Consider the following 15,000-nt stretch of genomic DNA (forward strand, 5'->3'; position numbering starts at 1 on the left):
ACAAAACATCCCACATTCTGTCATTTTACCTGCACAAAACATCCCACATTCTGTCATTTTACCTGCACAAAACATCCCACATTCTGTCATTTTACCTGCACAAAACATCCCACATTCTGTCATTTTACCTGCACAAAACATCCCACATTCTGTCATTTTACCTGCACAAAACATCCCACATTCTGTCATTTTACCTGCACAAAACATCCCACATTCTGTCATTTTACCTGCACAAAACATCCAACATTCTGTCATTTTACCTGCACAAAACATCCCACATTCTGTCATTTTACCTGCACAAAACATCCCACATTCTGTCATTTTACCTGCACAAAACATCCCACATTCTGTCATTTTACCTGCACAAAACATCCCACATTCTGTCATTTTACCTGCACAAAACATCCCACATTCTGTCATTTTACCTGCACAAAACATCCCACATTCTGTCATTTTACCTGCACAAAACATCCCACATTCTGTCATTTTACCTGCACAAAACATCCCACATTCTGTCATTTTACCTGCACAAAACATCCCACATTCTGTCATTTTACCTGCACAAAACATCCCACATTCTGTCATTTTACCGCACAAAACATCCCACATTCTGTCATTTTACCTGCACAAAACATCCCACATTCTGTCATTTTACCTGCACAAAACATCCCACATTCTGTCATTTTACCTGCACAAAACATCCCACATTCTGTCATTTTACCTGCACAAAACATCCAACATTCTGTCATTTTACCTGCACAAAACATCCCACATTCTGTCATTTTACCTGCACAAAACATCCCACATTCTGTCATTTTACCTGCACAAAACATCCCACATTCTGTCATTTTACCTGCACAAAACATCCCACATTCTGTCATTTTACCTGCACAAAACATCCCACATCCTGTCATTTTACCTGCACAAAACATCCCACATTCTGTCTGCTTTGCGTAACCGAGTGAGGAGACAGATTGCTGCAGTCAACCCGAACGCCGACCAGCATAAGCTTCCCACACCCCGACCAGTGAAGGAAAACTCTCCCTTTCTCCCGTTGCATAAGCTTCCCGAACGCCGACCAGCGTAAGCTTCCCACACCCCGACCAGTGAAGTAAAACTCTCTCTTTCTCCCGTTGCATAAGCTTCCCGAACGCCGACCAGCGTAAGCTTCCCACACCCCGACCAGTGAAGTAAAACTCTCTCTTTCTCCCGTTGCATAAGCTTCCCGAACGCCGACCAGCATAAGCTTCCCGAACCCCGACCAGCATAAGCTTCCCACACCCCGACCAGTGAAGTAAAACTCTCCCTTTCTCCCGTTGCATAAGCTTCCCACACCCCTACTAGTGAAGGAAAACTCTCCCTTTCTCCCGTTGCATAAGCTTCCCGAACGCCGACCAGCATAAGCTTCCCGAACCCCGACCAGCATAAGCTTCCCACACCCCGACCAGTGAAGTAAAACTCTCCCTTTCTCCCGTTGCATAAGCTTCCCACACCCCTACTAGTGAAGGAAAACTCTCCCTTTCTCCCGTTGCATAAGCTTCCCGAACGCCGACCAGCATAAGCTTCCCGAACGCCGACCAGCATAAGCTTCCCACACCCCGACCAGCATAAGCTTCCCACACCCCGACCAGTGAAGGAAAACTCTCCCTTTCTCCCGTTGCATAAGCTTCCCCAACCCCGACCAGTGAAGGAAAACTCTCCCTTTCTCCCGTTGCATAAGCTTCCCGAACGCCGACCAGCATAAGCTTCCCGAACGCCGACCAGCATAAGCTTCCCACACCCCGACCAGCATAAGCTTCCCGAACGCCGACCAGCATAAGCTTCCCGAACGCCGACCAGCATAAGCTTCCCGAACGCCGACCAGCATAAGCTTCCCGAACGCCGACCAGCATAAGCTTCCCGAACCCCGACCAGCATAAGCTTCCCACACCCCGACCAGTGAAGTAAAACTCTCTCTTTCTCCCGTTGCATAAGCTTCCCGAACCCCGACCAGCATAAGCTTCCCACACCCCGACCAGTGAAGTAAAACTCTCCCTTTCTCCCGTTGCATAAGCTTCCCGAACGCCGACCAGCATAAGCTTCCCACACCCCGACCAGCATAAGCTTCCCGAACGCCGACCAGCATAAGCTTCCCGAACGCCGACCAGCATAAGCTTCCCGAACCCCGACCAGCATAAGCTTCCCACACCCCGACCAGTGAAGTAAAACTCTCTCTTTCTCCCGTTGCATAAGCTTCCCGAACGCCGACCAGCATAAGCTTCCCGAACCCCGACCAGCATAAGCTTCCCACACCCCGACCAGTGAAGTAAAACTCTCCCTTTCTCCCATTGCATAAGCTTCCCGAACGCCGACCAGTGAAGGAAAACTCTCCCTTTCTCCCATTGCATAAGCTTCCCGAACCCCGACCAGCATAAGCTTCCCGAACGCCGACCAGCATAAGCTTCCCGAACGCCGACCAGCATAAGCTTCCCACACCCCGACCAGTGAAGGAAAACTCTCCCTTTCTCCCGTTGCATAAGCTTCCCGAACGCCGACCAGCATAAGCTTCCCGAACGCCGACCAGCATAAGCTTCCCGAACGCCGACCAGCATAAGCTTCCCGAACCCCTACTAGTGAAGGAAAACTCTCCCTTTCTCCCGTTGCATAAGCTTCCCGAACCCCTACTAGTGAAGGAAAACTCTCCCTTTCTCCCGTTGCATAAGCTTCCCGAACGCCGACCAGCATAAGCTTCCCGAACGCCGACCAGCATAAGCTTCCCACACCCCGACCAGCATAAGCTTCCCACACCCCGACCAGCATAAGCTTCCCACACCCCGACCAGTGAAGGAAAACTCTCCCTTTCTCCCGTTGCATAAGCTTCCCGAACGCCGACCAGCATAAGCTTCCCGAACCCCGACCAGCATAAGCTTCCCACACCCCGACCAGCATAAGCTTCCCACACCCCGACCAGTGAAGGAAAACTCTCCCTTTCTCCCGTTGCATAAGCTTCCCGAACGCCGACCAGCATAAGCTTCCCGAACCCCGACCAGCATAAGCTTCCCACACCCCGACCAGCATAAGCTTCCCACACCCCGACCAGTGAAGTAAAACTCTCCCTTTCTCCCATTGCATAAGCTTCCCGAACGCCGACCAGCATAAGCTTCCCGAACCCCGACCAGCATAAGCTTCCCACACCCCGACCAGTGAAGGAAAACTCTCCCTTTCTCCCGTTGCATAAGCTTCCCGAACCCCGACCAGCATAAGCTTCCCGAACCCCGACCAGCATAAGCTTCCCGAACCCCGACCAGCATAAGCTTCCCACACCCCGACCAGTGAAGTAAAACTCTCCCTTTCTCCCGTTGTATAAGCTTCCCACACCCCTACTAGTGAAGTAAAACTCTCCCTTTCTCCCGTTGCATAAGCTTCCCGAACCCAGACCAGCATAAGTTCCCGCCCCGACCAGCATAAGCTTCCCACACCCCGACCAGTGAAGTAAAACTCTCTCTTTCTCCCGTTGCATAAGCTTCCCGAACCCCGACCAGCATAAGCTTCCCGAACCCCGACCAGCATAAGCTTCCCACACCCCGACCAGTGAAGTAAAACTCTCCCTTTCCCCCGTTGCATAAGCTTCCTCGGTGTTTCCTGAGGTTAACCTGTCTGTCTGAGACCTGGAGGTGACGGTAAAACACTGTGACACGCCAGACCAGTCTTGTCTCCTATAACTCACTGTTGAAGAGGACAGGGCACATTGTTACCTGGAAGTCAATAGGAAAACACGCCTTCTGTAATCTACACTGTTAATGCACGTTATTTTATCTGCCTACTATAGTTCATGTACTTCAGTTCAGTCTAATGAAAAAGAGACGTTCTCCCTGTTAAATAACACAACTAGGTTTCTGTAGACATACAGGTTAACGGTGTGCGTGTTGTTTTATCTGCCTACTATAGTTCATGTACTTGTGCGCGTTGTTTTATGTGCGCGTTGTTTTATCTGCCTACTATAGTTCATGTACTTGTGTGCGTTGTTTTATCTGCCTACTATAGTTCATGTACTTCAGGTTAACGGTGTGCGCGTTGTTTTATCTGCCTACTATAGTTCATGTACTTCAGGTTAACGGTGTGCGCGTTGTTTTATCTGCCTACTATAGTTCATGTACTTCAGGTTAACGGTGTGCGCGTTGTTTTATCTGCCTACTATAGTTCATGTACTTCAGGTTAACGGTGTGTTGTTTTATCTGCCTACTATAGTTCATGTACTTCAGGTTAACGGTGTGCGCGTTGTTTTATCTGCCTACTATAGTTCATGTACTTCAGGTTAACGGTGTGCGCGTTCTCCCTGTTTAACACAACTAGGTTTCTGTAGACATACAGGTTAACGGTGCGCGTTGTTTCCGGTGAGAAAGAGACGTTCTCCCTGTTAAATAACACAACTAGGTTTCTGTAGACATACAGGTTAACGGTGCGCGTTGTTTTCGGTGAGAAAGAGACGTTCTCCCTGTTAAATAACACAACTAGGTTTCTGTAGACATACAGGTTAACGGTGCGCGTTGTTTCCGGTGAGAAAGAGACGTTCTCCCTGTTAAATAACACAACTAGGTTTCTGTAGACATACAGGTTAACGGTGCGCGTTGTTTCCGGTGAGAAAGAGACGTTCTCCCTGTTAAATAACACAACTAGGTTTCTGTAGACATACAGGTTAACGGTGCGCGTTGTTTTCGGTGAGAAAGAGACGTTCTCCCTGTTAAATAACACAACTAGGTTTCTGTAGACATACAGGTTAACGGTGCGCGTTGTTTTCGGTGAGAAAGAGACGTTCTCCCTGTTAAATAACACAACTAGGTTTCTGTAGACATACAGGTTAACGGTGCGCGTTGTTTTCGGTGAGAAAGAGACGTTCTCCCTGTTAAATAACACAACTAGGTTTCTGTAGACATACAGGTTAACGGTGAGAAAGAGACGTTCTCCCTGTTAAATAACACAACTAGGTTTCTGTAGACATACAGGTTAACGGTGCGCGTTGTTTCCGGTGAGAAAGAGACGGTCTTTATAGTGCTGGTTGTGAGCTGAATGAATCCATTGTGAAATGAGCCTTGAAACGCGAGAACAGTTGTTTTCGGCACTTCCTTTGGGGGCGTCGGTGCCGGAGCTTGAGGACAGAGATGTGTTTTGAATAGCCAATCAGAAGCCAATCAGAAGTAGTGTGGGAGGGGGGTGGGAGTTGAATAACCATCGGGAACCATTACTTAATAGGTGTTATGGAAATGGTGTCAGGAGAACAGTGACGTGTGTTGTTCCACACCGCGGTGGGAGGGATAGGGAGCGATAGAGTGAAAGATTGGTTTAGTGTGACCCTCCATTATTTCTGAACGTAACGTAATACTGCCTGTCTACATCTGGGTAGCCTGGTCCCAGGTCTCTTTGTGCTGTGTTGCCAAACTCCCGTTGCCAAACTCCTGTTGCCAAAGTCCTGTTGCCAAACTCCCCCCGTTGCCAAAGTCCTGTTGCCAAACTCCCCCCGTTGCCAAACTCCCCCCGTTGCCAAAGTCCCGTTGCCAAACTCCCCGTTGCCAAACTCCCCGTTGCCAAACTCCCCGTTGCCAAACTCCCCCAAACTCCCCCATTGCCAAACTCCTCCCGTTGCCAAACTCTGTGAAATAGAAACAGATGGGGATGAGGATAAGTTTAGTGTGACTCTAGATCAAGTCGCTCTGGATAAGAGCGTCTGCTAAATGACTTAAATTTAATGTAAATGTAAAAACACAGGAATCACATTCTATCGGCTTAGACCCCTAAATGGCAATCTCAGACAGGATGTTAACAGCAAATCCTACACAGGAAGTTGACAGTAAATCCCAGACAGGATGTTGACAGCAAATTCCAGACAGGAAGTTGACAGCAAATCCCAGACAGAATGTTGACAGCAAATGCCAGACAGGATGTTTACAGCTAATCCCAGACAGGATGTTAACAGCAAATCCCAGACATGAAATTGACAGCAAATCCCAGACAGGAAGTTGACAGTAAATCCCAGACAGGAAGTTGACAGTAAATCCCAGACAGGAAGTTGACAGCAAATCCCAGACAGGATGTTTACAGCAAATCCCAGACAGGATGTTGACATCAAGGTTCCTCTCTCTCCCCAGATGGAACACTCTCAGAAGTATGGGAAGATCTTTAAATCTCGTTTCGGCCCCCAGCTGGTTGTGTCTATCGCAGGGCGGGATCTGGTTGCCGAGGTGCTGAGGACGGAGGGTGTGGCCCCGCAGAGAGGCAACATGGAGTCCTGGAAGGAGTACCGCGACCTGAGGGGCCGATCTACCGGACTTATCTCAGCGTGAGTCTGATCTCTGAACTACGACCTGTGACATCACGGGACGCAAAAATGTTATACCCCCTTTTTGAAAGGAGGAAAATCTAGAAATGATTCACATGGAGAAGTCGTATCGAACTTCGGTTAGTTGTAATGAATATTTTTGTGTAAAATCATCAACGATGTACATAGGAACAAAACAACGAGATGTTTGACAAGTGAAGAATGTGTTTCTCAGAGCTCGTACATATTGTTCCGTAAAACCAGTCATGTTTCCATTTCAATGTATTCTTATTTGTTACTTTAAAAAAAAAACTTGACAAAAGCTCTGAGGAAGGTCGTGAGGTCGATACGTAAAGCTCTGAGGAAGGCCGTGAGGAAGGCCGTCGATACGTAAAGCTCTGAGGAAGGCCGTGAGGTCGATACGTAAAGCTCTGAGGAAGGCCGTGAGGTCGATACGTAAAGCTCTGAGGAAGGCCGTGAGGTCGATACGTAAAGCTCTGAGGAAGGCCGTGAGGTCGATACGTAAAGCTCTGAGGAAGGCCGTGAGGTCGATACGTAAAGCTCTGAGGAAGGCCGTGAGGTCGATACGTAAAGCTCTGAGGAAGGCCGTGAGGTCGATACGTAAAGCTCTGAGGAAGGCCGTGAGGTCGATACGTAAAGCTCTGAGGAAGGCCGTGAGGTCGATACGTAAAGCTCTGAGGAAGGCCGTGAGGTCTCTGAGGAAGGCCGTGAGGTCGATGCGTAAAGCTCTGAGGAAGGCCGTGAGGTCGATACGTAAAGCTCTGAGGAAGGCCGTGAGGTCGATACGTAAAGCTCTGAGGAAGGCCGTGAGGTCGATACGTAAAGCTCTGAGGAAGGCCGTGAGGTGAGGCTCTGAGGAAGGCCGTGAGGTCGATACGTAAAGCTCTGAGGAAGGCCGTGAGGTCGATACGTAAAGCTCTGAGGAAGGCCGTGAGGTCGATACGTAAAGCTCTGAGGAAGGCCGTGAGGTCGATACGTAAAGCTCTGAGGAAGGCCGTGAGGTCGATACGTAAAGCTCTGAGGAAGGCCGTGAGGTCGATACGTAAAGCTCTGAGGAAGGCCGTGAGGTCGATCGATACGTAAAGCTCTGAGGAAGGCCGTGAGGTCGATACGTAAAGCTCTGAGGAAGGCCGTGAGGTCGATACGTAAAGCTCTGAGGAAGGCCTTGAGGTCGAGGTCGATACGTAAAGCTCTGAGGAAGGCCGATACGTAAAGCTCTGAGGAAGGCCGTGAGGTCGACACGTAAAGCTCTGAGGAAGGCCGTGAGGTCGATACGTAAAGCTCTGAGGAAGGCCTTGAGGTCGATACGTAAAGCTCTGAGGAAGGCCGATACGTAAAGCTCTGAGGAAGGCCGATACGTAAAGCTCTGAGGAAGGCCGTGAGGTCGATACGTAAAGCTCTGAGGAAGGCCGATACGTAAAGCTCTGAGGAAGGCCGTGAGGTCGATACGTAAAGCTCTGAGGAAGGCCGTGAGGTCGATACGTAAAGCTCTGAGGAAGGCCGATACGTAAAGCTCTGAGGAAGGTCGTGAGGCCGATACGTAAAGCTCTGAGGAAGGTCGTGAGGCCGATACGTAAAGCTATGAGGAAGGCCGTGAGGTCGATACGTAAAGCTCTGAGGAAGGCCGATACGTAAAGCTCTGAGGAAGGTCGTGAGGCCGATACGTAAAGCTCTGAGGAAGGTCGTGAGGCCGATACGTAAAGCTATGAGGAAGGCCGTGAGGTCGATACGTAAAGCTCTGAGGAAGGCCGTGAGGTCGATACGTAAAGCTCTGAGGAAGGCCGTGAGGTCGATACGTAAAGCTCTGAGGAAGGCCTTGAGGTCGATACGTAAAGCTCTGAGGAAGGCCGATGCGTAAAGCTCTGAGGAAGGCCGTGAGGTCGACACGTAAAGCTCTGAGGAAGGCCGTGAGGTCGATACGTAAAGCTCTGAGGAAGGCCGATACGTAAAGCTCTGAGGAAGGCCGTGAGGTCGACACGTAAAGCTCTGAGGAAGGCCGTGAGGTCGATACGTAAAGCTCTGAGGAAGGCCGATACGTAAAGCTCTGAGGAAGGCCGTGAGGTCGATACGTAAAGCTCTGAGGAAGGCCGTGATGTCGATACGTAAAGCTCTGAGGAAGGCCGATACGTAAAGCTCTGAGGAAGGTCGTGAGGCCGATACGTAAAGCTATGAGGAAGGTCATGAGGCCGATACGTAAAGCTATGAGGAAGGCCGATACGTAAAGCTCTGAGGAAGGCTGTGAGGCCGATACGTAAAGCTATGAGGAAGGCCGATACGTAAAGCTCTGAGGAAGGCCGTGAGGCCGATACGTAAAGCTATGAGGAAGGCCGTGAGGCCGACACGTAAAGTTAAATAAAGGTCAAATAAATATCCCTCCTGATTGCGTGAATCTTCACAACCGGGATTTCCGTGAAAACCTTTTAGTTAGTTGTCTCTTGATCACCTTCTCTCCCTTTCATCTCCGTAGGGAGGGTGAGGACTGGTTGAAGATGCGCAGCATCCTCCGCCAGCTGATCATGAGACCGAAGGACGTGGCTCAGTTCTCTGACGACGTGAATGCTGTGGTGGACGACCTGGTGAAGAGAGTGGATACGCTGAGGAGCCAGCAGTCAGACGGACTCACTGTACTCAATATTAACGATCTGTTTTTCAAATACGCAATGGAAGGTGGGTAGTGGGTACCAGGAGGATGGGTAGTGGGTACAGGGAGGATGGGTAGTGGGTACAGGGAGGATGGGTAGTGGGTACAGGGAGGATGGGTACAGGGAGGATGGGTAGTGGGTACAGGGAGGATGGGTAGTGGATACAGGGAGGATGGGTAGTGGGTACAGGGAGGATGGGTAGTGGGAACAGGGAGGATGGGTAGTGGGTACAGGGAGGATGGGTAGTGGATACAGGGAGGATGGGTACAGGGAGGATGGGTAGTGGGTACAGGGAGGATGGGTACAGGGAGGATGGGTAGTGGATACAGGGAGGATGGGTAGTGGGTACAGGGAGGATGGGTAGTGGATACAGGGAGGATGGGTAGTGGGTACAGGGAGGATGGGTAGTGGGTACAGGGAGGATGGGTAGTGGGTACAGGGAGGATGGGTAGTGGATACAGGGAGGATGGGTAGTGGATACAGGGAGGATGGGTAGTGGGTACAGGGAGGATGGGTAGTGGGTACAGGGAGGATGGGTAGTGGGTACAGGGAGGATGGGTACAGGGAGGATGGGTAGTGGGTACAGGGAGGATGGGTACAGGGAGGATGGGTAGTGGGTGGGTAGGGATACAGGGAGGATGGGTAGTGGATACAGGGAGGATGGGTAGTGGGTACAGGGAGGATGGGTACAGGGAGGATGGGTAGTGGGTACAGGGAGGATGGGTACAGGGAGGATGGGTAGTGGGTACAGGGAGGATGGGTAGTGGATACAGGGAGGATGGGTAGTGGATACAGGGAGGATGGGTAGTGGATACAGGGAGGATGGGTAGTGGGTACAGGGAGGATGGGTAGTGGGTACAGGGAGGATGGGTACAGGGAGGATGGGTAGTGGGTACAGGGAGGATGGGTACAGGGAGGATGGGTAGTGGATACAGGGAGGATGGGTACAGGAGGATGGGTAGTGGGTACAGGGAGGATGGGTACAGGGAGGATGGGTAGTGGGTACAGGGAGGATGGGTAGTGGATACAGGGAGGATGGGTAGTGGGTACAGGGAGGATGGGGGTACAGGGAGGATGGGTACAGGGAGGATGGGTAGTGGGTACAGGGAGGATGGGTAGTGGATACAGGGAGGATGGGTAGTGGGTACAGGGAGGATGGGTACAGGGAGGATGGGTAGTGGGTACAGGGAGGATGGGTAGTGGATACAGGGAGGATGGGTAGTGGGTACAGGGAGGATGGGTAGTGGATACAGGGAGGATGGGTAGTGGATACAGGGAGGATGGGTAGTGGGTACAGGGAGGATGGGTAGTGGGTACAGGGAGGATGGGTAGTGGGTACAGGGAGGATGGGTAGTGGGGGAGGATGGGTAGTGGATAGGGAGGATGGGTAGTGGATACAGGGAGGATGGGTAGTGGATACAGGGAGGATGGGTAGTGGGTACAGGGAGGATGGGTAGTGGGTACAGGGAGGATGGGTAGTGGGTACAGGGAGGATGGGTAGTGGATACAGGGAGGATGGGTAGGGAGGATGGATACAGGGAGGATGGGTATGGATACAGGAGGATGGGTAGTGGATACAGGGAGGATGGGTAGTGGGTACAGGGAGGATGGGTAGTGGGTACAGGGAGGATGGGTAGTGGGTACAGGGAGGATGGGTAGTGGGTACAGGGAGGATGGGTACAGGGAGGATGGGTACAGGGAGGATGGGTAGTGGGTACAGGGAGGATGGGTAGTGGGTACAGGGAGGATGGGTAGTGGGTACAGGGAGGATGGGTAGTGGGTACAGGGAGGATGGGTACAGGGAGGATGGGTAGTGGGTACAGGGAGGATGGGTAGTGGATACAGGGAGGATGGGTAGTGGGTACAGGGAGGATGGGTACAGGGAGGATGGGTAGTGGGTACAGGGAGGATGGGTAGTGGGTACAGGGAGGATGGGTAGTGGGTACAGGGAGGATGGGTACAGGGAGGATGGGTAGTGGGTACAGGGAGGATGGGTAGTGGGTACAGGGAGGATGGGTACAGGGAGGATGGGTAGTGGGTACAGGGAGGATGGGTAGTGGGTACAGGGAGGATGGGTAGTGGGTACAGGGAGGATGGGTAGTGGGTACAGGGAGGATGGGTACAGGGAGGATGGGTAGTGGATACAGGGAGGATGGGTAGTGGGTACAGGGAGGATGGGTAGTGGATACAGGGAGGATGGGTAGTGGGTACAGGGAGGATGGGTAGTGGGTACAGGGAGGATGGGTAGTGGGTACAGGGAGGATGGGTAGTGGGTACAGGGAGGATGGAGTACAGGGAGGATGGGTACAGGGAGGATGGGTAGTGGATACAGGGAGGATGGGTAGTGGATACAGGGAGGATGGGTAGTGGGTACAGGGAGGATGGGTAGTGGATACAGGGAGGATGGGTAGTGGGTACAGGGAGGATGGGTAGTGGGTACAGGGAGGATGGGTAGTGGGTACAGGGAGGATGGGTAGTGGGTACAGGGAGGATGGGTAGTGGGTACAGGGAGGATGGGTAGTGGATACAGGGAGGATGGGTACAGGGAGGATGGGTAGTGGGTACAGGGAGGATGGGTAGTGGGTATTTGTCATACCAGCTAAACTAAAACTAATAAACCCCATCTTTCTTGTGCTCTTTGTTTCCTATCTTCAAGTTAATTTACCTTCCTCCTCTTCGTCTCCCAGGTATGGCAGCCATCTTGTACGAGGACCGTCTGGGCTGCTTGGAGAATGAGATTCCTCAGAAGAGCCAGGACTACATCGCAGCCCTGCACCTGATGTTTAGTTCCTTTAAGATGACCATGTACGCCGGGGCCATCCCCAAGTGGCTCAGAACCGTCGTCCCCAGACCCTGGGAGGAGTTCTGCAGCTCCTGGGACGGACTCTTCAGTTTCAGTACGTTTCCCTGATGCTGCATTTCCACTGGTGATTTACCACCCGGTGTTTGACCTTTAAAAGACTGGCGATTTACCACCCGGTGTTTGACCTTTAAAAGACTGGTGATTTACCACCCGGTGTTTGACCTTTAAAAGGCTCAGACTGGTGATTTACCACCCGGTGTTTGACCTTTAGAAGACTGGTGATTTACCACCCGGTGTTTGAACTTTAAAAGACTGGTGATTTACCACCCGGTGTTTGACCTTTAGAAGACTGGTGATTTACCACCCGGTGTTTGACCTTTAGAAGACTGGTGATTTACCACCCGGTGTTTGACCTTTAAAAGACTGGTGATTTACCACCCGGTGTTTGACGTTTAACAGCCTCAGACTGGTGATTTACCACCCGGTGTTTGAACTTTAAAAGACTGGTGATTTACCACCCGGTGTTTGACCTTTAAAAGACTGGTGATTTACCACCCGGTGTTTGACCTTTAACAGCCTCAGACTGGTGATTTACCACCCGGTGTTTGAACTTTAAAAGACTGGTGATTTACCACCCGGTGTTTCACCTTTAGAAGACTGGTGATTTACCACCCGGTGTTTCACCTTTAGAAGCCTCAGACTGGTGATTTACCACCCGGTGTTTCACCTTTAGAAGCCTCAGACTGGTGATTTACCACCCGGTGTTTGACCTTTAGAAGCCTCAGACTGGTGATTTACCACCCGGTGTTTCACCTTTAGAAGCCTCAGACTGGTGATTTACCACCCGGTGTTTCACCTTTAGAAGCCTCAGACTGGTGATTTACCACCCGGTGTTTGACCTTTAGAAGACTCAGACTGGTCTGACTGCTGAGAGCTACTTTATTGAGGAGAAATGTCTCACCTACACTCTTAGAAAAACATCAAATGCTACTACATCTATCTCCATAGGAGAACCCTTTGTAGAACCCTTTTGGGTTCCAGGTAGAACCCTTTTGGGTTCCAGGTAGAACCCTTTTGGGTTCCAGGTAGAACCCTTTCTGGCTTCCAGGTAGAACCCCTTACACAGAGTGTTCTACATGGAACTTAAAATCATTCTGAAACCCAAAATGATTCTACCTGGAACCAAAAGGGTTCTACCTAAAACCCAAAAGGGTTCTACCTGGAACCAAAAGGGTTCTACCTGAAACCCAAAAGGATTTTCACCAGGATCCATAAAGGGTTATCCTATGGGGACAGACGAAGAACCCTTTTCAAACCCTTTCTTTCTCTGGATAAGAGTGTCTGATAAATGACTCACTTATGAATGCAGGCATGTAACCCAATACTGTTGTTCTGGACTAGAGATGAATATGTTCCCATAACCCTACTGTTGTTCTCCCCCCTCCCCCAGGCCACCCAATACTGTTGTTCTGGACTAGAGATGAATATGTTCCCATAACCCTCTCCCCCTCCCCCAGGCCACCCAATACTGTTGTTCTGGACTAGAGATGAATATGTTCCCATAACCCTCTCCCCCCAGGCCACCCAATACTGTTGTTCTGGACTAGAGATGAATATGTTCCCATAACCCTCTCCCCCTCCCCCCAGGCCACCCAATACTGTTGTTCTGGACTAGAGATGAATATGTTCCCATAACCCTCTCCCCCTCCCCCAGGCCACCCAATACTGTTGTTCTGGACTAGAGATGAATATGTTCCCATAACCCTCCCCCCTCCCCCAGGCCACCCAATACTGTTGTTCTGGACTAGAGATGAATATGTTCCCATAACCCTCCCCCCTCCCCCCAGGCCACCCAATACTGTTGTTCTGGACTAGAGATGAATATGTTCCCCCCCATAACCCTCTCCCCCTCCCCCAGGCCACCCAATACTGTTGTTCTGGACTAGAGATGAATATGTTCCCATAACCCTCTCCCCCTCTCCCCAGGCCACCCAATACTGTTGTTCTGGACTAGAGATGAATATGTTCCCATAACCCTCTCCCCCCAGGCCACCCAATACTGTTGTTCTGGACTAGAGATGAATATGTTCCCATAACCCTCTCCCCCTCCCCCCAGGCCACCCAATACTGTTGTTCTGGACTAGAGATGAATATGTTCCCATAACCCTCTCCCCCCAGGTCAGATCCATGTAGATAAGCGTCTGGGGGAGATCCAGGATCTGGTGTCCCGAGGAGAGACGGTGAAGGGGGGGCTGTTAACTCACATGCTGGTGACCCGAGAGATGAACCTGGAGGAGATCTACGCTAACATGACTGAGATGTTACTGGCTGGGGTGGACACGGTGAGCAATAGAGGAGATGTTACTGGCTGGGGTGGACACGGTGAGCAATAGAGGAGATGTTACTGGCTGGGGTGGACACGGTGAGCAATAGAGGAGATGTTACTGGCTGGGGTGGACACGGTGAGCAATAGGGTGGATGTTACACGGTGACACGCAATAGAGGAGATGTTACTGGCTGGGGTGGACACGGTGAGCAATAGAGGAGATGTTACTGGCTGTAGGGGTTAACCCAGCTACAACGTTTCTCTCCCTCCTGTTTTGCCCCCCCTGTGCCCCACCCCCCCTGTGCCCCCCCCATTCTGCTGGAGCCTCTCAGGGGTGTTTAGTCTTGGTTCCCACCAGACATCTCCGTGTGTGTGTGAACTGTGTGTATAGCAGAGACTGCCAGGGTGTTGTGGGACGTCAGATTAATGTGACGTGTCAATGAGAGTTGGCCTGGGGGATCAAATCTTGGCAGGAGGGTTGGGTTAGCAGACTGCCTCTATCCAGCCTCTACTCAGCTCCTCTCAGCTCCTCCTAGCTGTAACAGGGTGTTATGCTCTGGGAGGTGGAGGAGGGTTTAAACCCTGCAGGGAGGCTGTCATATGATTCCCCCTGGTTGCCAGGGTGTTGCCAGGAGTTGCCAGGGTCTTGCCAGCTGAGGAAACCAAGAGAAGGATCAAGCCTTTGATCTTCCATCCCTCGCTGGGGGGAGGGGGAGGGAGAGGGGAGGGGGAGGGAGAGGGGAGGGGGGAGATGGTCCTCGCTGGGACGCTGACCTCAGGATGAACCCTGCTAGTGAAGGCGTTTGGGGGAGAGGGAGGGAGGGGGAGGGGAGGGGAGAGGGAGGGAGGGGGAGAGGGAGGGAGGGGAGAGGGAGGGAGGGAGGGGGAGAGAGAGGGAGGGAGGGGGGAGAGGAGA

General features: G+C 51.4%; 1 protein-coding gene across 1 annotated transcript in view; it reads left to right on the top strand.

Moving 5' to 3' along the window:
• LOC124027374 (cytochrome P450 27C1-like) overlaps positions 1 to 15,000 on the top strand; it is a 21,991-nt gene that overhangs the window by 1,960 nt on the left and 5,031 nt on the right. The window contains exons 2-5 of the mRNA XM_046339821.1: positions 6,123 to 6,313; positions 8,781 to 8,980; positions 11,643 to 11,852; positions 13,937 to 14,100. Coding sequence (XP_046195777.1) covers positions 6,123 to 6,313; positions 8,781 to 8,980; positions 11,643 to 11,852; positions 13,937 to 14,100 — 765 coding nt within the window. The remainder of the gene's footprint in view (positions 1 to 6,122; positions 6,314 to 8,780; positions 8,981 to 11,642; positions 11,853 to 13,936; positions 14,101 to 15,000) is intronic.

This window comes from Oncorhynchus gorbuscha, unplaced genomic scaffold, assembly GCF_021184085.1.
Source record: "Oncorhynchus gorbuscha isolate QuinsamMale2020 ecotype Even-year unplaced genomic scaffold, OgorEven_v1.0 Un_scaffold_3148, whole genome shotgun sequence".
Lineage (NCBI taxonomy): Eukaryota > Metazoa > Chordata > Actinopteri > Salmoniformes > Salmonidae > Oncorhynchus > Oncorhynchus gorbuscha.